Source organism: Aethalodelphis obliquidens, unplaced genomic scaffold (assembly GCF_003676395.1).
Source record: "Aethalodelphis obliquidens isolate GAN/ISIS:26980383/991018 unplaced genomic scaffold, ASM367639v1 scaffold31, whole genome shotgun sequence".
NCBI lineage: Eukaryota > Metazoa > Chordata > Mammalia > Artiodactyla > Delphinidae > Aethalodelphis > Aethalodelphis obliquidens.
Genome location: NW_020837975.1, coordinates 21,394,632 through 21,418,887, shown reverse-complemented (window position 1 = coordinate 21,418,887; position 24,256 = coordinate 21,394,632). Strand labels below are relative to the sequence as shown.

General features: G+C 42.3%; 1 protein-coding gene across 3 annotated transcripts; it reads left to right on the top strand.

Moving 5' to 3' along the window:
- On the top strand, positions 1-18,646 carry LOC113631208 (glutathione S-transferase A2). Of its 3 annotated transcripts, XM_027127506.1 has the most exons (7): positions 6,758-6,869; positions 9,342-9,455; positions 11,538-11,589; positions 12,581-12,713; positions 14,379-14,520; positions 16,738-16,869; positions 17,732-18,099. In XM_027127506.1, the coding sequence occupies exons 2-7, from the start codon at positions 9,369-9,371 to the stop codon at positions 17,855-17,857; spliced, it is 672 nt and encodes a 223-aa protein (XP_026983307.1). In that variant the 5' UTR covers positions 6,758-6,869; positions 9,342-9,368; the 3' UTR covers positions 17,858-18,099. The 3 variants fall into 3 exon arrangements, with proteins under 3 accessions (XP_026983308.1, XP_026983307.1, XP_026983309.1); XM_027127507.1 differs by lacking the exons at positions 6,758-6,869; positions 9,342-9,455; positions 11,538-11,589; positions 12,581-12,713 and adding exons at positions 1-72; positions 908-1,040 and having other exon boundaries at positions 17,732-18,646; XM_027127508.1 differs by lacking the exons at positions 6,758-6,869; positions 11,538-11,589 and having other exon boundaries at positions 9,357-9,455; positions 17,732-18,646.
- Positions 18,647-24,256: the final 5,610 nt, after the last annotated feature.

Below are 24,256 nucleotides of genomic sequence, written 5' to 3'. Positions count from 1 at the left end.
TCACTATTTCTGCTTTCCAGCTTGAAGAGATATTTATGGAAACTTCAGAAGACTTGGATAAGTTAAGAAATGGTAAGACCAAGAAACTAAATTCCTCTGATGGGAGGATCGAGTACAAGTCATAAGTTGAGGTTTCAACCGCAGCAATGCCATGTGTGTGCATGGTGGGAGTGGGGTCAGTGGAGAGGGAGAAGCATGGTTAAAGGTAAGGGATGGGGCTTCTTGAGCAGGTCTTGCAGCTCACTCAGGACTAGGAAGGGCTGAAACTCTGAGTATTTGCTAAAGGAGCCGGCCCGGGCGGTACCCTGTGAATGCCCTCTCTGTGCACTCCCTGCCTTTCTGCACCGCGAGTGACTGTATCAGTCCAGGATGCCACACAGCCCTCCCACCCAAGGAAAACAAATGCATTAGAAAGAAGAGGGGAGAAACAGGCCCAGCAGTTGCCTTGCATTCTTTTCTCTGGCAAGTTTGACAAGGTAACATCCTAGCAGTATTGCGGAATTGGTGAGCAGGGAAAGGGTCCTCCACATAGAAATCTCTCAAAACCTGCCTTATATGACGTGAGACTTACCTGAGAACTTCCCATTTGAAATGGCAACCTACTGCAGCTTCTTCCAACTTCTTTCTAAAATATCCGTGAAGACAAATTGACACAGAATTAAAAGGGACCTCCCATGTATCTGAATGGGAAATTAAAAGAGAAATGAAATAATAAGTTCAAAAGTAAAAGGCAGATTGATAGGAAAAAGAAGGACTATAGCAAGCTAAAACCAAATGCCATCCTGCTTAAGCGTTCCAGATCATTTTAGTGTTTCATTTTATATCTGCGGTTATTTCAACATCTTTTCATCCTAGAAGGGTGTAATTCATCAAATGCTTCACTCTATTTCTTTTCTTCTTTCCAAAGAAGGGAGTTTGATGTTCCAGCAAGTGCCCATGGTTGAAATTGATGGGATGAAGCTGGTGCAGACCAGAGCCATTCTCAGCTACATTGCCACCAAATACGACCTCTATGGGAAAGACATGAAAGAGAGAGCCCTGTACGGTACTTTTCCTGTTCTTTCATCAATGATTAATAGGAACGATCTAGGTCCTTCCCTGAGTGATCAGGATGTGCTCACACGGATCATGACCGACAACCGTATAGACCTTAGTGGGTATAACTGAGTACAGCAGAGACCTATGAGGATGAGGGAAGAGTGGAACTTGGAGTGGAATCACGAGCTTATGAAAGGGGATGTGGTCCATGGATATAGTACAGTGACAGAGGCTTCCAAACACAGGTGAACTATAAAGCCAGGAGGATGCTGGAACCATGACCTCAGGAGCTCAGGCTGGACACCCACCAACAGCTAGAGACAAGGGACAAAGTGTTTGAGTGTCTAGAGGATAAAGACTGGAAAGGGAAGGATCTAAAGGAATTGATTCTTAAGTTTCAGAAATTTTAGAATGATGACCAGGAACCTAATTTATCAGTCTTTTATATGGACTGGCCACTTGACAGAGTAAACAAAGGCTGGTCCTCTAGATGCCAGGATTATCTGCAACATTTTACTGTAAGTCTGAAGCAGCCAGATTTATTCAATACAAGCATATTTGAGGGAAATTTGTTCTCTGTTGTGATGGGGCCACATGACTGATACTAAAATCGTGTAATGAACTGTGAACAGTTACTCAGAAAGTTAAACATATAGTTACCATATGACTCAGCAATTCCACTTCTAAGTATATACCCAGGAGAGTCAAAAATACATCCACACTAAAACTTGTACAGAAAAGTGCACAGCAATGTTGTTCATAATATTCAAAAAGTGGAAGCAAACAAAATGTCCAACAACTGACGAATTGATGAACAAGGGATGGTACATCCATACAATGGAATATTTTTAGCCATGAACAAGAGTAAAGCACCAATACATGTGACAACATGAATGAACTTTGAAAAGCACTAAATGAAAAACACTGGACACAAAAGGCCACATACTGTATGATTCCAAATGTATGAAATGTCCAGATGTTCAAATCCATAGAAATAGAAAGTAGTTGAGTGGTTACCTGGGGCTGGAATGTGGAGGAATTGGAGAGTGACTGTCAAGGGTACTGGATTTCCTTTTGGATAAAATGATAAAAATAATGTTCTGGAATTAGAATGTGGTGATGGTTTCAGGATGATAGTACAATTTAAAGGATGAAAATGATACCATGTGAATATATTTCAATAAAGTGTTACTTTAAAAAACTCCTATAGGAAGCCCTGTTTGGAACAAAAACAAAAAATCACCCGGAATATACATTGTTGAAACTGTGTGAAAAATTGCACTATTTCACAATATATTTTGTTTTTTTTTTAAAGATTTACTTATTACTTATTTATTTATTTTATTTTATTTTTTGGCTGCATCAGGTCTTAGTTGTGCCACACAGGATCTTACGTTGTGACGTGCAGGTTTTCTCTCTCTAGTTGTGGCGCACAGGTTCCAGAGTGGTGCGCTCTGTAGTTTGTGGTATGCAGGCTCTCTAGTTGTGGCGCTAGGGCTTAGTTGCCCCTCCACATGTGGGATCTTAGTTCCCTGACCACGGATCAAACCGCGCCCTCTGCATTGTGAGGCAGATTCTTTACCACTGAACCGCCAGGGAAGTCCCCTGACAATATATTTTGGGTGGAGTCTTGAGAAATGCAAACAAGGCCAGAGCCAGGCAACCGTATGTGGAGACGGTTGTGGAGTCATGTTCTGTGGGAAATAGTTGGAGGAACTACTGATATTGGGCATCTAAATGGTCCTGGTTGTGTAACAGGATGGGACAGGGAGAGGGATGTGACTGGGACCGTGGTGCCAGGACTCTCTCTGGACATGACTGAGGTGGTACTAATGCAACACACTGTGCACAGAACACACCACAACAGACATGGCAAACCCTATGTGTGGTCTCAGTGGTTACCTGTAGTGATTCACCCATTTCTCTCTTGCCTCTGACTCTGGATGGGTCACCGGTGTGCTTTGTCCCTATATTTGATTTGTGTATAACCAAAATATTAGACATATGTCTACCTTAATGGCTTTGTTCTAGAATGAAATGTTAAAATTAGTAAAACTCATAACTGAATGACTGACATAGAAAAATGCACCCAGTGGAGGTGTATCACCTCCTTTTATCACCTCCTGATGTCCCACTCTTATCCATTCTTAAACTATAAAATCTAAGGCAGGAGACATTTGACACTTTGGTCATTTTGTTTTTCAGGATTGATATGTATTCAGAAGGTGTGACAGATTTGGGTGAGATGATCATGCTTTTGCCAGTGAACCCACCTGATCAAAAGGTTGTCAAGATGACGCTGATCCGAGAAAGAACGACAAACCGTTACCTCCCTGCATTTGAAAAAGTAAGTGGACTGTTTAGTGTTTTTGGCACTGAGATCAGAGGACCAAGAAAAATAGTGCCTGGCATTGCAGGGGCATTGACCTTCACCTCTGTGAGTATTTCTGAATACTAATGTAACATCCTGATTCTCAAGGTATTTTATAAAAATCGACTATGAGGAAGAATTGTACCAGTTTTACCCAAGTTCTAATTTTTCAGCAAAATTTTGATTTACTTAGACCCAGTCTGGAATTCTCTACTTGATTGAATTTCGTGGTTGTACTTAGAGCTTGGGCTGAGAGCCACACTGGAGCCTGGAGTAGATGGATCCTGCAGAACACAGTGCAGGGGCTTTGATCCAAGAGGAGCACAATGACAGCAATGCATCAGAAAATATTCTGGTAGCATGTGTAGGGGGACATGAGACCAGCTGCCCTTCAGAAGAATGTGGTACTGTTTCAGGGATGAATGAGATGTTTCTAAATAGAGATGGGGGCAGTGGGGTGGGGAGGAAGAGACAGAGGAAAAGCTGTTCAGGAAAAAATAATCTACAAATTTTGAGGACATGGCTCTCAGAATTTTGAAGAAAATCATACAAAACCAAGGAAATGATGTTCCATCATTATACCTAGTATATATCTTAGTTAATGTTTCTCTTTGAAGGTAAGAGGAGAACATTTCAAGATCAAAACTACCTGAAATCATGTGAAACAAAAATCATGAACCAAAAAAAATGACTTAAAGAGATTCGGGAAACTTACATATAAATAAAAAGATTAACACCAACACCCACATCTTTATAAAGCATAGGGTCATTCTTTCATTTATTCAGCAAATGCTAATTCATTGCTTGCATGTCCAGCCATGATATTCAAGGAGTGAAGAATTTAACAGTAATCACAGAGCACACCCTCCTGGCCCTTGTGGTGCTGAGGGTTTATGGAACTTTCACATGATGATAAGCTCTTCAGTGATTGCTGTTTGAGTACAGCTATACTTTGAAAACAAAGGGCCCCATGACAACATAAGTAAAAATTATATATTACAAAATACGTTGATTGTTTGTTTGTTTGGCTGTACTGCGCGGCTTGCAGGATCTTAGTTCCCCAACCAGAGATCGAACCCGTGCCCCCTGCAGTGGAAGCATGGAGTCCTAACCACTGAACTACCAGGGAATTCCCTATTACAGAATACATTTTGATGTTATTATATTCTTTTCCAAATAATTATCCATTTGTCCATACTTCTATATTTATACATAAGCTGAAAGTGTATTTGCTAAAACGTTATTATCTTTAGTTGGTGGTGCTGTGTGTGTTTTTTCTCTTTGTACTTTATGATTTCCAGATTAGTGGAATATTTTAATAAATATCACATATTTCCCTAACATATTATTATAAAAAGTTTCATACATGCAGAAAAGTTTAAAGATGTATAAAATGAACTCATATGAACCCACCACGTGGATACCAAAAAGCTTTGTTTTCCATTATCCTATGTCATTATCTCTCCATTCTTGTTCTGTCAATCAAATGTATTATTTTGGATAGATTTCAAAGTGACTTTAAGTCATCAGGGAAGTTCATTCCCAGACATTACAGCATGTGGATCGTACCATGCTGCAAGTTAGGAGCGCAAGCATGGAGTGCAAGTTAGGAGTCAGGGAGATGGGAGTTCAAGTTGATCCAGGTTTATTTCAGGTCCCAGAGAGAGAGACCAGGAAACCAGGAAGCAGAAAAGAGGAGAAATGTAGACTCTGAAATGGTTTTCTCAGCGTTGAAGAAGACTGTCAAGAAGTTGGAGTCACCACCCAAGGGAGAAAGATGAGAGAGATATGAAGGGCCATGTCATGAAGCCCAGGGCTGCACAGTTTAGGGTGTGGGGCAACAGAAACACTGTGCAGACGGTGCTAAGCCCTTGGCCCAGGGGAAGAAGCAAGTAAGTCAGCCAGAGTGAGGTGGGCCCAGGACAAGGAAATGGTGGCCGGGCTTCCACGGAGGATGAGGAGGGAACACCAGGAACCCACTTGGCCTGTCTTACTGATTCAGGGGGAGCAGAAGCCTTCTTTATTGAGAAGCCTCCTCAATGAAAAGCCCAAGTAGCCCCCACTCGCCACAACTAGAGAAAGCCCGCCTGCAGCGACGAAGACCCAACACAGCAAAAAAACAAAACAAAACATGCCACGTTTATGGCAACACTATTTAAAAAAGCGAAGACATGGTAGCAACCTAAATGTCCATCAACAGATGAATGGATAAAGAAGATGTGGTACATATACACAACAGAATATTACTCAGCCATAAAAATGAACAAGATGGGGCCATTTGTAGAGACATGGATGGACCTATAGACTGTCATACAGAGTGAAGTAGGTCAGAAAGAGAAAAACAAATATCATATATTAATGCATATATGTGGAATCTAGAAAAATGGTACAGATGAACCTGTTTGCAAGGCAGAAATAGAGAGACACAGATGTAGAGAACAAACTTGTGGACACCAAAGGGGGGAAAGGGAGGGTGGGATGAATTGGGAGATTGGGATTGACATATATACACTAATATATATAAAATAGGTAACTAATGAGAACCTGCTGCAGGGCACAGGGAACTCCACTTCGCTGCACAGTAGAAAGTAGCACAGCATTGTAAAACATCTATACCCCAATAAAATAAATAAATAAATAAAATAAAATTTATTATGTAAAAAAAAAATGAAATAATGCCATTTGCAACAACATGGATGGACCCAGAGATTATCATATTAAGTGAAGTAAGTCAGACAGAGAAAGACAAATGTCATATGATAATATATTGCTTATATGTGGAATCTAAAAAAAAAAAAAGGATACAAATGAACTTATTTACAAAACAGAAATAGACCCACAGACCTAGAAAAAAAAAAAAACTTATGGTTACCAAAGGGGAAATGTTGGGGAGGGATAAATTAAGAGTTTGGGAGTAACATATACACACTACTATATATAAAATAGATAACCAACAAGGATGTACTGTATAACACAGGGAATTCTTCTCAATATTTTGTAGTGACTTATAAGGGAAAAGAATCTGAGAAAGAATATATATATGTATATATATGTAAATATGCATAACTGAATCACTTTGCTGTACACCTGAAACCAATACAACATTGTAAATTAACTTCAATTAAAAAAGAAAAAAAAAGTTTAAAAAAAAAACTGAAGGAAAAAAAAGCCATATTTCACTCACTGGCAGAAAGGGTCCAATCAATCTGAAATTTTGTATTTAATTGCCGACCTTGAAAAGATATTAACCAGTTGTATCATGATAAGGGAATGACTCATCATTTTTCTTTTTTTAAATCTAGCATGGAACCAGTGGCCCTGAATGCTGTGGGAGGGGCTTTTCCCTAACCGGACTCTCCCTGCTTCAGAGAGGAGTTCAGTCAACTGTAACAACAGCTTATAAACACATGTGGACTTGGCTCTGAGGTGCTGAGCCAAGTGGGAGACAGACTTTCATAAGGTACGTACTGATTTTATACATCTGTATAGTGTGCTCATAGCACAAGAAAAACTGTTTTATTCTCACATTGTGCCTTCTTGCTGTGCTTAGGGGAGAATTTTAGTCCATTGCTGTTGGATACATCGTTACAGATATGTAAAAATGAAGAATTTAGAAACCTAGGCATGAGAATTTAGATCTGAGAAAAATTAATGATACGAGGAGAAAAAAGAATGATAGCATTTTAGACAATTGGAGAATATGACCAGTGTGTGAGAGAGTGTAGGTGTTTATGCTGGGGTAACTTTCTCTGTAGAAGTAGTCAGTTCACAACAAGTGCAAATTGTGATGCTGTAATACTGTGTGGGCTGTGAAAAATCAAAATTAAGATTCATTAAAATGGGAATAAGTCTGAATGTCAACAGAAAATTAGAGTGGGCTGTGGCAATTCCCCTTCTCTCTCTGGGATTTAAGCAACTCATGGCAAACCTCCAAAGGAAGTCTTGATGGGAAAACTAGCTAATACGGGAGCAGAGAATTAGCTTTTAAAAAATATAGAAATCCACCTGGCTAGAAGGTACAAGTCATTCAAATTGGAATATAGGCGTGAACAATGCACTGTTATAAGTATTAATGTTGGGGGGAAAAAACAAAGGCCTTAGACAGGAGAGGTTCAGTGAGATCCCGTGGAAGTCCTAGAGCTGTCCAGGGCAGGATGAATTCACGGGAGAATTATAGTATCTGAGACTGAAAAGAGAAGATATGGATACAGCAATGTCGAGAAGCACTTTGCAAGGTGCTACAGACAGCAGCATTTGGATCCCATGACACGTGGGGTAGAGTCATTAACTTGGAGGCTGAGATGCAGTGGAGCTGAGGCCACCTGGGCAGGTGGGCAGCAACCTCTGCTTTCTCAGCCTACAGCCGTTCCCCTTGCTCTGCCCTGCTTGGCTAAGAGAATCATGGTTCTTGGGTAGAACCAATAAAGTGAAGTCACTGATGGGCCCTTTATGCGCTGTCAGTTGTCTACAAACCTGTTTTTCTGACTAGATTTAAACCCCTTTAGGGCAGCCACCACATCAGGCTCCTATCGTGTTCCCCAGCAGCCATCATATCTTAGCACAGGAAACTGCCCAATGAGTCTTAGTTGAGGAAGTTGGAAGGAAACTTGTTAAGAGAAGGAAATACGTTTATACGTCAACCAGAAACAAGGTGTTCAAGAAGGATCAGAGAAATGTCTGCATTTCCAGGGGAGAAACAGGAGGTAGGAGACAAGGGATCTTTTCCATCAAGTGTTGACAGTGAGACCCTGAGCTCCTGCTCTAAAAAGCAGTGGGTGGAACCCACTGCCATGGCTGGAACGCATGCAAAGGGACTGGGGGACCAGCAGATTCCGGAGTTGTCCAGATCAGGGAGTGAGTGGGGCTGGGGCCAGGCCTGAGGGGAAAGGCAGGTGGGGTGCATGGTTCAGGGGCAGAACCAGGGGTTAGCTGCGGTCCTGGGGTTTCGAAAGGCTGTGTTCAGTGCTGTGCCAGACTGCACTGAATCTTTGCCAGAAACTTCCTGCATTCCAGGTTAACTAATCAGTGAACATCACTCATCTTTCACACAAGCCAAATAAAAAGGGAGCCATTGTATAACTTGGCTGAAAAAAGTCTGGATATGTATAAAGTCTCATTCCTACTGGAGCTATGGGTCAAGAGGTAGGTAGGTAGATAGATAGATAGATGTAGATAGACAGACAGATACAGACAGAAGAAAGAAGACGCGTGGGCTATCCGGTGTGCTGAGACTCGCCTGTCTCTCAGGAAATGAGAGCAGGAGGGAAATTGGATTTCCTGGTCCCTATTATGAATTTTTTATACCTTATCTAGTTTTCTCAACCATCCTCACTAATAGATATAACTATATAACTATATAACTATATACCTATATATATATATATATTTTTTTTTTTTGCGGTACACGGGCCTCTCACTGTTGTGGCCTCTCCCGTTGCAGAGCACAGGCTCCGGACGCGCAGGCTCAGCGGCCATGGCTCATGGGCCCAGCTGCTCCGCGACATGTGGGATCTTCCCGGACCGGGGCACGAACCCGTGTCCCCTGCATCAGCAGGCGGACTCTCAACCACTGCGCCACCAGGGAAGCCCATTAGGAGGTTTTTAATAAATACTAGTTCTCTAGTTGTTCTGCTCCCAAACCCCCAGCCATGCATCCTCACCACAGACTCACCTCTTAGCCTGCCAAGACAATCAGATTTTACCCAATGGAGACTGGACAATGGTTTGGTGCAATTTCCCACAGTTGGCTATCGGGGGTGGGAATTTGGGCCAAGGCAGACATTCCAGGGACTCTTCCGACTCTGCGACAAAGGAGGCCAATACTTCTTCAGCATTGTTGGTGCTGTTCAGTCATATATCATAAAGTACATCTTGCTTCTGTGGTTTTATTCTTTGTTCATTCATTTACTCATTCATTCATTCATCCATTAAGGTTTAGAGAAACCAGGAGACTGCCATCATGGCGGGGAAACCCAAGCTTCACTACTTCAATGGACGGGGCAGAATGGAGGCCATCCGGTGGCTCCTGGCTGCAGCTGGAGTAGAGGTAGGTCCTGAGTTTGTTCATCTGAAGTTGAATCTAAATTAACTGTATCAAAGTACTTTTCTAACATAAGCTAGGGGACTTTTCATACTAAATGACCTGTTAAGAGTTCTGCATTAAAACAAATCTGTCAGTTATTTAAGAGATAAACAGATTTGTCCTAATATGTTATTAAAATGTCTTCTTATTAGAGAGAATAAACAGAGTAAATTTAAGAAACTAATTACATCGTGTGGGCCTAATTTGGATTTTGATTTTTAAAATTATAAAATATTATTTATGACGTTTATACAGCTGTCAAAAACATGAACATTAAATATCAGTTGATATTTAGTAAACTTTGTTAATGTGTTAGGTGCTATAATGTATTGTGGTTATTTTTAATAGTTTTAATGTTTTAGAAATATACACTGAACTATTTAAAGTTGAAATATAAGGTATCTGGGATCTCTTTCAAATTATTACGAAGGGGAGAGGGGGTAGGCATATAGATAACTCACAGCTGGGTTGAGCTGATAATTATTGAAGCTGGTTGATGGGTACAAGGAGGATTATGATAATTTGCTGTTCATTTTTCTGTATGCTACAAATGTCCATAACAAAAAGACAAAAATATACATATTAGAAAATAAATGTAATTAAAGTTAAAACATAAACCAGAAATACAGAGAGGGGCGGATTGTAACAAACTCTCTGTTAGATTTAATGCATTCACTCAGCAATGAATTTGTTGGGCACCTTGAAGTGCTAGGTTCCCTGCCAGGTCCTGGAGATACGGGGGTGAACTAGACAGACACAGTCCCTGCCCTCAGGCAACTTACACTCTAGTGAGGATGCAGACAAGTAAGTGGGTGATTAAAGGAGGGGTGGGAGCATCTAGGAGGACACACAAGCACTTTAAAGTGTTAAAATGACATATTCTCAGGAGCAAGTGTGGGACTCTGTTGAGTGCTTCCCTCTAGAGGTGTCTCTGAGAAAAGCACTTCTCAGCCCAGGTCAGAGGGACACAGCAACTCTGTGCTGGTTTCCTGGGGAGGGAGTCATGGACAGACTCTGGAGACTTGGTCCCTAAGGGGAGAGCAAGCAGTAAAGGAGGGTTTCAGGTGAGGTGGCATCCTGCAAAGGGAACCTCTGGTGTGCTCTCTTAGCCTCCTAACAGCATGTTTACCTAAGCCCCTGTGTTCAGAGCCCCTGGGCAGGATGAGTTCACCACCAGAAGGTGAAGTAGGGGGAGATGCTGAGAGCATCCCAGGCCTCCTCTTGTCTAGCCCAGCCTGACTGAGGAGGGTGTGAGACAAGGCTTACCAGAGGCTCTTGGTCGGGACTTCTGGGTTCTCTGGGTCCAAAGGCAGATCCTCACAACCCCATCTCCATTGGTCTCACAAGCAACAGCCCACCAGCAAGTTCCATCCTACCTCGGCCACCCTCCCACACTGACCACCCACCACCCCCTATGTTATCTAGAACTGGGTGCTTTATAAATTGTTGCCCACACACCTCACTCTCTGTATAGTCTGACCCTATGGGATCACGTAGAGCCACGATAAACTGTTTAGCAAGTTAGAAACCCCCAGTTCCCAAACTTTTCACCATCAAGACCCCTTTTCAAAATATAAAGTTGAATGGAGGGAGGTAATATACAGCAGAGGCCCCTGGTGGCAGCATCTTGGGGGTCAGTGGCCCCATGGGTACTGCGTGCTGGGGGACACTCAATACCTTGTCCTGATTTCACAAGGAGAGAAGGGCTTTCCAGAGATATTAAAACTCCATAACTAGAGGAACTTCTCAGTCCCTTCCCTCCAGTGATTTCCCCCTTCCAAATCACAACCTAATGATTGACAGAGGTGGAGACGGTGTGGAGGTGAATTGAAGCTGCAAAATAAGCAATTACGTGCTGCAACCCATGCTTTTATCTTGGTGGCTCTAATCCAGATTTCCAAATGGCCATGAGCATCGTCCTCTGTGTACCCTGCCAAACTCGGAAATCTTAGCTTCTCCATAGTATGCACCCGACATTGGTCATTCAAGCTCAATAATGTTATGGAATGAAATAACAAAAACTCACTGACTGTTTCTGCTTTCCAGTTTGAAGAGATATTTATAAAAACTCCAGGAGACTTGGATAAGTTAAGAAATGGTAAGACCAAGAAACTAAATTCCTCTGATGGGAGGATCGAGTACAAGTCATAAGTTGAGGTTTGAACCCCAGCAATGCCATGTGTGTACATGGTGGGAGTGGGGTCAGTGGAGAGGGAGAAGCATGGTTAAAGGTAAGGGGTGGGGCTTCTTGAGCAGGTCTTGCAGCTCACTCAGGACTAGGAAGGGCTGGAACTCTGAGTATTTGCTAAAGGAGCCGGCCTGGGCGGTGCCCTGTGAATGCCCTCTCTGTGCACTCCCTGCCTTTCTGCACCGTGAGTGACTGTATCAGTCCAGGATGCCACACAGCCCTCCCACCCAAGGAAAACAAATGCATTAGAAAGAAGAGGGGAGAAACAGGCCCAGCAGTTGCCTTGAATTCTTTTCTCTGACAGGTTTGACATGGTAATATCATAGCAATATTGCAGACTCAAATAACCAGGTGGTGTTGAATTAGTTCGAAGTCCAGGTGAACGTGTGAGGAGGGAGATAAAGAGCAAGGACCAGCATCAGTGGAGTTGGGAAAACAGGCCTGTCCTGCACACCATCCAGTGGTGGGATTTGAAGGGCATACAAAACACTCTATGTAGGAGTCTCTCTTAGAACTGGCCTTAATGCCATGAACCCCATGAGACTTACTTTGAGAATTTCCCTTTTGACTTGGCAACTGGCTGGTGGAACTTCTCCTACATTCTTCTTAAAAATCCATGAAGACAAATCAAACACATAAAATAAAGGGACATACCATGCTCTGAATGGGAAATAAAAAGTTAACTGAAATAATAGATTGAAAAGAAAAAGGCAAATTGATAAGCAAAAGGATTACAGGAAGCTAAAAGGTATTTCCATTGAAATTTTACCAGGTAAAATTTTTGTTTCCTTTTATGTCTTCAGTCATTTCAACAAAAATTTTGATACATAAAATGTTTCAGTTTACCTTAACAGTATGATTCATCCAATATTTCACTCTATTTCTTTTCTTCTTTCAAAAGAAGGGAGTTTGATGTTCCAGCAAGTGCCCATGGTTGAAATTGATGGGATGAAGCTGGTGCAGACCAGAGCCGTTCTCAACTACATTGCCACCAAATACGACCTCTATGGGAAAGACATGAAAGAGAGAGCCCTGTACGGTATTTTTTCTGTTCTTTCATTAATGATTAATAAGAACAATCTAGGTCCTTCCCTGAGTGAGCAGGATGTGTTCACAGGGATCGAAACAAGGGACAAACTGTCTGAGTGTCTAGAGGATAAAACCTCAGAAGGTAAGTATCTAGACAAAGTGATTCTCCAGTTTCAGAAATTATAAGAATGATAACCAGGAACCTAATTTATCAGCCCTTTATATGGACTGGCCACTTGACAAGGGTTTGCAGAGACGGAGCCCACGATGCCAGGGTTATCTGGAACATTTTAATATCAGTTTGTAGCAGGCAGATTTATTCAATACAGCCATATTTGGGGGGGTCTCCTCTGTGTTGTGATGGGACCCCATGATTGAATCATGGAATGTGGCAGTTACTCAAAAAGTTAAACATAGAGTTACCATACAACTCAGCAATCCACTACTAGGAATATACTCAAGAGAATTAAAAATATTAAAAATACAACCACACTAAAACTTGTACACAAAAGTTCATAGCACTATTGTTCGTAATATTCAAAAAGTGGAAACAACAAAATGTCCATGAATGGATGAACAAAGGCAGGCACGTCCGCACAGTGGAATGCTATTTGGCCATGAAAAGGAATGGAGTCCTGATCCGTGTTACAACATGGATGAACCTTGAAAACATTCTCTTACAGAAAGAAACCAGACACAAATGACGCATATTGTATGATTCCATTTGTTTGGCATGTGCAGAACATTGCTCTCCGTAAAACCAAAAGCAGTTCAGTGTTTGCCAGAAGCTGGAGGGAGGGAAGAACACGGAATGCCTGAAAAAACACTCAGCGTCTCTTTTGCAAGTGATGAAAATATTTTGGAATTAGAGTATGATGGTGGTACAGGATGCTGTGACTTTACAAAGAAAAATCACACAATTTTACACTCGAAAAGGGTGACATTCTGGTATGGGAATTATATTTCAATAAAGCTTTCATTTAAAAAGACTATTGTAGGAAACCATGTTTGGAAGAAAAACAGCAAATTTACCTGGAATATGTACTGTAGGAACGAAATGAAGAAACGCACGATTTCGGGGGATATTTTGGGTGGAGTCTTGAGAAATGCAAACAAGGCCAGAGTTGGGCAACAATATGTGAAGAGGGTTGTGGAACCATATTCTATGGGAAATAACCGGAGGAAGTGCTGGTTGGGCATCTAAAGGGTCCTGGTAGTATAACAGGATGGGACAGGAGAGGGACATGGCTAGGTCCGTGGTGCCAGGGCTCTCTCTGGACATGACTGAGGTGTTACTAATTCATCACACTAACTGTGCACAGAACACACCACAGCAGAGACGGCAAACCCTAGGCATGGTCTCAGTGGTTACCTGCAGTGATTCCACCCGTTTCTCTCATGCCTGTGACTCTGGACAGGTCACTGATATGCTCTGTCCCTACATTTGGTCATGTATATAACAAAAATATTAGACATATATCTTCCTCGATGGCTTGCTCTAGAATGAAATGTTAAATTTAAGAAAAATCATAACTAAATGACTGACATAGAAAAATGCACCCAGTGGGGGTGATTTACTCTGCCACCTCCTGATGCCCCGTCCTTACCCATTCTAAACTGTAAAATCTAACACAGGAGACATTTGACAAGTTGGTCATTTTGTCTTTCAGGATTGATATGTATGCAGAGGGTGTGGCAGATCTGGGTGAAATGATCATGCATTTGCCACTGTGCCCACCTGATCAGAAAGATGCCAAGACGAGCCAGATCAAAGAGAGTATAACAAACCGTTATCTTCCTGCATTTGAAAAAGTGAGTGGACTGTTCAGCGTTTTTGGCACTGAGATCAAAGAACAAAGAAAAATAGTGCTTGGTATTGCAGGGGCATTGACCTTCACCTCTGTGAGCCTTTCTGAATACTAATGTAGCACCCTGACTCTAGGGCATTTTATAAAAATTGACTATGAAGAAGAATTGTACCCAAGTTTTGCCCAAGTTATAATTTTTCAGCAATTTTTTTTTTTTTTTTTTTTTTTTTTTTTGGCGGTACACGGGCCTCTCACTGTTGTGGCCTCTCCCGTTGCGGAGCACAGGCTCCGGAAGCGCAGGCTCAGTGGCCATAGCTCACGGGCCCAGCCGCTCCGCGGCATGTGGGATCTTCCCGGACCGGGGCATGAACCCATGTCCCCTGCATCGGCAGGCAGACTCTCAGCCACTGCACCACCAGGGAAGCCCGTCAGCAAAATTTTAATTTACTCAGACCCAATCTGGAATTCTTATACTTAGAGCTTGGGCTATGGAAACTCTGAGAGCCACACTAGAGCCTGGAGTACATGGATCCTGCAGAACAGAGTGCAGGGGCTTTGATCCAAGAGGAGCACAATGACAGCAATGCATCAGAAAATATTCTGGTACCATGTGTAGGGAGATACGAGACCCTACCCATCAGGAGAATGTGGTACTGTTTGGGGGATGGATGAGATGTATCTAAACAGAGAAGGGGGCAGAGTGGTGGAGAGGAAGAATCAGAAGAAAAGTTGTTCAGGAAAAAATAATCTACAAAGTTTGGGGACATGGCTCTCAGACTTTTGAAGAAAATCATACAAAACCAAGAAAATAATGTTCCATCATTATATGTAGTAGATATCTTAGTTAATGTTTCTCTTTGAAGGTAAGAGGAGAACACCTCAAGATCCAAACTACCTGAAATCATGCTAAACAAGAATCATGAACTGAAAAAAAAAAGATCGTAAGAGATGCAGAAGGCTAACATAAAAATAAAAAGCTTAACCAACACCCTCATCTTTATAAAGTTTAAATCATTCTTTCATTTCACAAGTATTAATTCATTGCTTATGTGTCAGGTCCTAGTCAAGGAGTGAATAATAGTAATCAGAAACTACATTCTCCTGGCTTTATGGTGCTCAAAGTTTAGGCACATTCACATGGTGGAAACCCCTATAGTCATTGCAGTTTAAGTACATCTGTATTTTGAAATCAAAGACCCCCATGATAACATCAATGAAAAATGTATATTACAAAATAGCATTTGATGTCTTACTATGTTCTTTAATTTTTAGCTATACTTCTATGTTCATACATAGTCTGGGAGGATATTTGCCAAAATGTTATTATCTTTACTTGGTGGTGATATGTGTGTTTTTGCCTCTATGATTTTCATATTGTTGCAATATTTTAAGTAAGCATCATATATTTTTTCCAATATTTTATTATGAAAAATTCAACCATAGAAAAGTTGAAAGAGATGTACAATCAACTCATACATACCCACCACCTAGAATCAAAAATTAGTATTTTGTTATTATGTTTGCTTCATCATGTATCTCCCTATCCTTTTCTCCTCTGATCAAACATATTATTTTGGGGGGTGTTTCAAAGTAAGTTGCAAACATTAAGTGCAATCACCCCTAGACAGTTCAGCATGCAAATTATAATATATTCCACAGTGTTATTGACAGACACAGGTGGAATAGGAGTCAGAGTCAATTTTGTCAGGGAGATGGGAATTCAGGTTGACCCAGGTTTATTTCAGGTTCCAGAGGGAGAGACCAGGAAATGAGGAGAGCAGACAAGAGGAGAGAAGAAATACAGACTCTGCAATAATTTGCTTAGGGTGGTAGAAAGCTGTCATGAAGGTGGAATCACTGCCCAAGGTGGGGGAGGGGAGAGAGAGAGACGGATGAAAGGCCGCATCATGAAATTCAGAGCTGCACGCTTTAGGGTGTGAGGTCAACAGAAACACGGTGTATATAGTGGAAGCAAGTAAGGCAGCCACAGCGAGGTGGGAACAGGAAAAGAAAATGGTGGCCTGACTTCCACTGAGGTTGAGGAGGGAACAGCAGGGACCCACATGGCCTGTCTCACTGATCCGGGGGCAGCAGAAGGTCTGAAGGTCCACACCCACCCAGTGAGGCACAGAGGGGGAAGTGGGGCAGGGGAGACAGAGGAAGAGCATTGGGCCCAGCCTGCCCGGGCCTGTGTTCCTGATCTGACCCCTCCATTCGCCAGGTGTTGAAGGGTCATGGACAAGACTATCTTGTGGGCAACAAGCTGAGCAGGGCTGACATCCACCTGGTTGAACTTCTCTACTACGTGGAAGAGCTGGACCCCAGCCTTTTGGCCAACTTCCCTCTGCTGAAGGTGAGCTCTCTCACAGCCTTTGGGGGGAGCCCACATCTCCCACCTCGGCATCTGCTCTCTGGACCCTGGGACTGTGTTGCTAGGGTCCCTGACACTGTCCAGGCCTCACTGCCCCCAGGTCTCCACAGTTCACTCCAAGGCCTTGGTCTGGGGCATGGAAAGAATCTGGTCACGCCAAAGACATTGGAGATGATCGCTGCCCCAAGGAGAATGACTTGCCTTTTCCCAGGAGAGAGACCCAGGACGTAGCGCCTCTCTCTGCCCCTGTTCCATTTCAGTCTCTTTCTTCATTTCCTCTTTGCTTCCCTCCCTCCCAGGTGTGTCCTCCTCTTTCTTTACGTGAGTCTGTCTGCGCAGATCTGCCACCATCTCATTTCTTCCCCTCAGCTCCTGTTCCTTCTCTTCCAAGTTCATTTCTCTCTCCCCATCTCTCCCTCTCTCCGAGGGCAGATTGGTTCTGACTGGCCTCATTGTCTACCTTTCATGTTTTCTGTCTTCAGTTCCAGCCCAATTCCCCTACACCTTCCTGTCTTGATATCTTGGAGCCTTTATCTGTGTTGTCGTGTGAGACACGTTACTCTTCCTCGTATTGCACGACAGGGTGAATCTGCAGAATTTACGTGTAGGAAGAACATGAGGAAGACTTGAGCTGAGTGAAGTCTTAAACTAAGACATCTCTGGGGAAAACGTTATTATGCTTTTATCTTCCTGCCTCACTAGGTGTCTGTGTCCAGCCTCATCCTGGTGCTGATGGAGGGGCCTCGGCTGGCCCTTTTCTGGGAGGGTCTCAGAGTCCCCGGTTTGTGCTCACGACGGGGCTGGTCTTTGGCTGCACTCTGAGCTGTGCTCTTGTGCGTTGCAGGCCCTGAAAACCAGAGTCAGCAATCTCCCTGCCGTGAAGAAGTTTTTGCAGCCTGGCAGCCAGAGGAAGCCTCCCATGGATGAGAAAAATTTGGAAGAAGCAAAGAAGATTTTCAGGATGCAATAAAGCGGGCGTGGCTGCCCAGAACACAGGGAAAACTTCAGGAGATTGAAGTTTTCCAACAGTGAAGTGCTTTACCTATATGTAGATCCTGGCTACTGTGAAGCTAATAAATATTCCAAAGTATAAGGGCTAATTTAATTAGAATGCAGATTTCGTTGCAGAGCAATCCATTTTGTTTTGATCACATACGAAATCATGATCTCCTCCTAGAATGTGCCTGGGACTTAAACATAAATAAAGGGAGAGAAAGTGTCATGGGCTCTGATCTGTTCAAAAAATTGTCATACACCAACTGTCATAGTCAAAAAGAGTTAAGTAGAAATTGTCATCTGGTATTCTTGGTGACACAAAGATAGTCTTTTTTGAATTTTGCTGCCTTTCTGACCCACAACCTAAAAACTTTTCTTCTCTTTTTTTTTCAGAGGACCTTTTTCCTTCAGGTAATCAAACTTTTTTCCTATTCAGTTATGGAACTAATATTTATTTTATATCTAATATGGAACATTCTGTGCTCCAGGAGCTCAGTAACTAAGGATAAATAAGCCAGATATAGTCCCTGTCCTCAAGGAGGTTACACTAGTGAGAAAAACAACAAAATGGGTAATTCTAATCCAGAATCATGCTGGCCTTGTGTATCATGCTCCTACAGATGCTGTAACAAATGACAAGTATAGTGGTTAACACAATGGAAATGTATTCCCTCACAGTTCTGTAGGCTCTTCGTGTGAAATCAAGGTGTGACAGGGTCATACTCTCTCTGAAGGCTTTAGAGACGATCCTTCCTTGCCTCTTCCTAGCTTCTTTTTTTAAAAATTTATTTATTTATTCATTTATTTAATTTTTGGCTGCACTGGGTCTTTGCTGATGCACGTGGACCTCCTCTAGTTGCTGAGAGCGGGGGCTACTCCTTGTTGTGGTCCACGGGCCTCTCATTGCGGTGGCTTCTCCTGCTGCAGAGCTCGGGCTCTAGGTGCACAGGCTTCAGTAGTTGTGGCTCACGGGCTCAGTAGTTGTGGCCCATGGGCTCCAGAGCACAGGCCCAGTAGTTGTGGCGCACGGGCTTAGTTGCTCCACGGCATGTGGGATCTTCCCGGACCAGGGCTCGAACCTGTGTCCCCTGCATTGGCAGGCAGACTCTTAACCACTGCGCCACCAGGGAAACCCTCTCCCTTTTTCTTAGTTTCGTGATTCACACGCCTTTCTTACCAACATGCTGTCACACTAATCCCATCCAATCCTGCTTCATTTCAAAAGGTCAGAATTTTCATGAAATAAATAATGTATTATCAGTGACAGCCCTCCCCTCTCTGGAGCTCAGGCTTGTGAAGAAGGCTCTGAAAAGGCTCCAGAGTCTGACGTTGGGCAGAAATGCAGTGTGTGGCAGGGCAACCTGGATGAGTCCCAAGAGCGGCATGGTAGGGATATGAAGAAAATTAAATAGGGTCTGTAACAGAGACTAACTGTGGGGGGAGGCGAGGGGAGAGCTCTGCTCTATTTTTTCCTGCTTTAATGCAGTATAACTGACAAATAGAATTGTACAATATTTAAAGTGTATCATGTGCTGTTTGATATACACCGTGAAAGGATTGCCCCCATCAAATTAATTAACACATCCATCATCGCCTTACATATTTACTTTTTTTAAATACAATATAGTGTTATCAGCTAGAGTCACCATGTTATACATTAGATCCTCAGACCTTATTTATCCTATAACTGAAAATTTGTACCCTTTTCCCAATGAGAGCTGTACTTTATTTTTTTTTAATTTTTATTGGAGTATGGTTGCTTTACAATGTTGTGGTAGTTTCTGCTGTACAGCAAAGTGAATCAGCTATACATATACATATATCCCCTGAGAGCTCTACTTTAGATGGATTGTACGGGAAGGTCACTCTGGGGAGGTGATAGATAGGGTGAGACACAAAAGTGAGAAAGAACCAGACATACAAGAAGATGGGCAAAGAGGGGTCCAGACGGAGGAACCAGAATTTTCAAAGCCTTAGCATGGAAAGCAGTGTCTTTGGTGCACCAAGCCAAAAGAGACATTGCTGGAGAACGGGTGTGCCACGTGGCATGAGAAGGGGCAGCAGACGGCAGATGACACGCTCCTTCAGTCCTCTCAAGGAATTTGGATTTTATTCTAGGTGAAATGGGAATCCAATGTCTGGCTTTCTTCCATAAGATTTTGCCCAGATGATACAGTATTTTGGGAGGTATAGTTTTACACTATAGCTATTTGAAAGCATTGCTTGAACTAAAGAAGTAAAATTCATCTGCTTCTGCACCAAAAAAGGATGGAGAGAAAACTGAAAACCAGTCACAGAGTGTGGATTTGCCAAACTAAACTAAATTAGCTTTCTGGGGTTTCATGGATAAGTATGCTGGTATAATTTGTAAAACTTGTAAAATAAATGAATTGTAAATGACATTAGAAGGACAGGGGTCGAGAATTCCCTGGCGGTCCAGTGGTTAGGACTCTGCACTTTCACTGCCGAGGGCCTGGGTTCAGTCCCTGGTTGGGGAACTAAGATCCCACAAGCCGTGTGGCCAAAACATAAAATAAAATTCTTAAAAAAAAAAAAAAAAAAAGGACAGGGACCAACTAATAAGACTACTATTTACTATTGCTGGTGTAACTCACTGAGAAGGTAAGTGTGGATCAAAACATTTTAATAGAATCATTTAAATATACTCAGGGAGCTATCTGCTTAACCTCACCAAATCACTTCAAAACCTAAAGCAGCCCTGTAATAGTGGGAATAACTGCCTCTAATATTGTTTTTGTTTTTGTTTTTTTCTGCGGCATGCGGGCCTCTCACTGCTGTGGCCTCTCCTGTTGCGGAGCACAGGCTCCGGACGCACAGGCTCAGCGGCCATGGCTCACGGGCCCAGCCGCTCCGCGGCATGTGGGATCCTCCCAGACCGGGGCACGAACCCGTGACCCCTGCATCGGCAGGTGGACCCCCAACCACTGCGCCACCAGGGAAGCCCATTTTTTGTTTGTTTGTTTTTTACATTTTTAAATAAATATTTTAAATAACAAGATCTTGTGACAGGTCTAATAACTTCTGTGATTTTGAGGTAGAAAAGAGTGCAAACAATAACAAACGGCTATTTTTATGCTAAGCTTTCTTGAAACAAAGCTTCCAGTACAAGAATGGATTTGTGGACTTCCCTGGTGGCGCAGTGGTTAAAGAACCTGCTGCCAATGCAGGGAACACGGGTTTGAGCCCTGGTCCGGGAAGATCCCACATGTGGCGGAGCAACTAAGCCCGTGCGCCACAACTACCACTATGGAGCCCGCGAGCCACAACTACTGAGCCCGTGTGCCATAAATGCTGAAGCCCGCGCACCTAGAGCCTGTGCTCCACAGCAAGAGAAGCCACTGCAATCAGAAGCCCGCGCACCACAATGAAGAGTAGCCCTTACTCGCCGCAAACAGAGAAAGCCTGTGCACAGCAACAAAGACCCAAAAATAAATAATAAATTAATTTTTTAAAAAAGAATGTACTTGCGCATTCACACAGATGCTCCATGCACACATACATCCGTGAAGAAAGCATGTACTAAATGCTGATGGGCTGCATTGCACTTAATTGCGAAGTTCCATATTTTTAAATTCTTTTGAGAATTTAAAAACATTAGATAAGGGATAGTTACAGAGTTTGGGATTGACATCTACACACTGCTATATTTAAAATGGATAACCAACAAGAACCTACTGTATAGCTCAGGGAACTCTGCTCAATGTTATGTGGCAGCCTGGATGGGAGGGGAGTTTGGGGGAGAATGGATACATGTATATGTAGGGCTGAGTCGCTTTGCTGTGCACCTGAAACTATCACAACATTGTTAATCGCCTATACTCCAATATAAAATAAAAAGTTTTAAAAAGTAAATAAAAAAACATTAGATTGATACATAATATGTCATTGGGATTTCTTAGAGAATTGATTTTGCCTAATTTTTTTCCAATATATTTTAAATAAATTAACTTGTTTGCTTATCTAGATATTATCTGATTGATTGGTGGATTTTATATATTTTTTTACAAAGCCTTATATTCCACTGTCAGAAACAATTTAGTTCCTGGTACCAGTGATCCTTCTGCAAGGAGACTGAAGCACAGACCTTTCCAAATCAGAGCAGCATGTTCTAGGACAGCATCTTTATGGAACAAAGCAAACCTCACTTTATGTCATAAGCGGGACATAAAGACTTTCCATAAACCAGAAAATATATATTCAATATCCCTTAGATGGACACAGGAAAATGAACTGTGTACCAGGTTACTAGACTGACTTTCATAGAAAGGAATATCCGTAGTCTTTCTCTTAAATTACCCAAGAATTCACATTACTAAAACCCAATTTCCATGGACAACACAGAATGGAGGCATGATGCCAAGACAATTGGAGACAAAGTTCTAGAATGTAGGCTGAGGATAAAAAAAATAAAGCCATGCAGTTACTGGTCTACTTAATTCCTTTTATTCTTACACACTTTAAACAATGGATTATGCCCTTTAATTTTTTGACTTCAAAGGCACATTTGAAAGGTGTTTAGACAGTGCCCGCAGGGCTTGAAATCATTAAACCTGAATTCAGAAGGCTCATCTGGGTGGAGCATTGATCACACCCATTCATCCCTAAAGCTGGAGTGAACACAGTTCCAAGTCTCATGATTCAGAAGTCACACCAGGGCCTTTAAAGCTTTAATACATTACGAATATCATCCGTTTTTGCTGAGCAATTAAAAATATATATTTTTTTTTTTTGCGGTACGCGGGCCTCTCACTGTTGTGGCCTCTCCCATTGCGGAGCACAGGCTCCGGACGCGCAGGCTCAGCGGCCATGGCTCACGGGCCCAGCCGCTCCGCGGCACGTGGGATCTTCCTGGACCGGGGCACGAACCCGTGTCCCCTGCACCGGCAGGCGGACTCTCAACCACTGCGCCACCAGGGAAGCCCTAAAAATATTTTTTATGATGGGAAATTTCATACATTCACAAAAATAGAAAGAAGTGTATAAAAAGCCCTATATACCCATCACCCAGCCACAGCAATTAGCAACAAAATGTCACTCATGTTGCATCTGTATTTCTACCCACTCCCCCTCACAGCTGGGTTAATTTGAAGTAAATCCCAGTATCATATTATTTCATCCATAAATACTTTGACATGAGTCTCTAAAAGATAAAGATCCTTTGGGGAAAACATTCTATATTATTATTATACTTAAAAAATTAACAGTAATTCCCTTATATAAATGTTCAGTCATGGTTCAAATACTCCTGATTGTATCACATTTAAAAAGAATAACTGCTATGTTAGAACGAGAAGCTAAAAAAGGTCTACACATTGCATTCATTTGAAGAATGAATTCATTCTCTTAAATCTCTTTAACCTATAGGCTCCCCGTGCCTCTTTGATTTTCATGCAATTTACACATTTTCTTATAGAAATATAAAAGTAGAGAGTCATTTGAAATGTATTAATCACTTGAGCTGGAGAACAGTGCTTCTAAACTTGAATGTACATACAAATTCCCAGGGGTCTTAAAATACAGATTCTGGGGTAGCGCTTGAGTTGCTACGACCTCCCAGGTGATCTGTATGTTGCTGGTCTGGGGACCACTCTATGAAGAGCAAGCCTGTTGAGTTCCACATTATAAATACTGCTGATTTTGCTGATTACATTCCTGAGGTGCTTCTCTGTTTCCTGTGTTTCCTGTAATTTGATATCTAGAGGTTTGAATGAATTCCAGGTCAATTATTTTGGCAAGAATTCTTCATAGGTACTGCTGCATGCTTTCTATTGCTTCACACCAGGAGGACCATCATGTCTGATTGTCCCACATTTAGTGATGTTAAATATTTAGGGCAGTCAACCCCGGTATTTCCACTACAGAGATCCCTATTCGTAGTTTTAGCAGCTATTGACATCATCATCATCCTGATGAACGGTTCTCAACACTGGCTACACAGTAGAATCAAGAGTCCTCTTTGAGATCAATTATATCAGAATCTCTGGGGTTAGGCCCAGGTAGAGAGAGAGAGAGTGTGTGTGTGTGTGTGTGTGTGTGTGTGTGTGCTTGCACACTCGTGTACCTGAATGTGCTTTAAACCCCTCACATGGTTCTAACAGGTATCATGTAGGGTTGAAAAACCATTGGCCTAGATCACTTTTTTTCATTCTGGTTTCCAAATGGTGATATGCTCAATCGATCCTTTTTTCTTCATTTATTTTGCTGAGCTCTTAATGTGTGGAAGCGCTGGCTTAGAAAATGAGCCAGGTAACAGGCTACAAAATAAATCAGCTCCCATTCATACCATGAAGACACTCCTCGTCCTCCCAAAGCCACCCCCTACCCTCCCCACAGCCCTCCTTGCTTTCAGGGA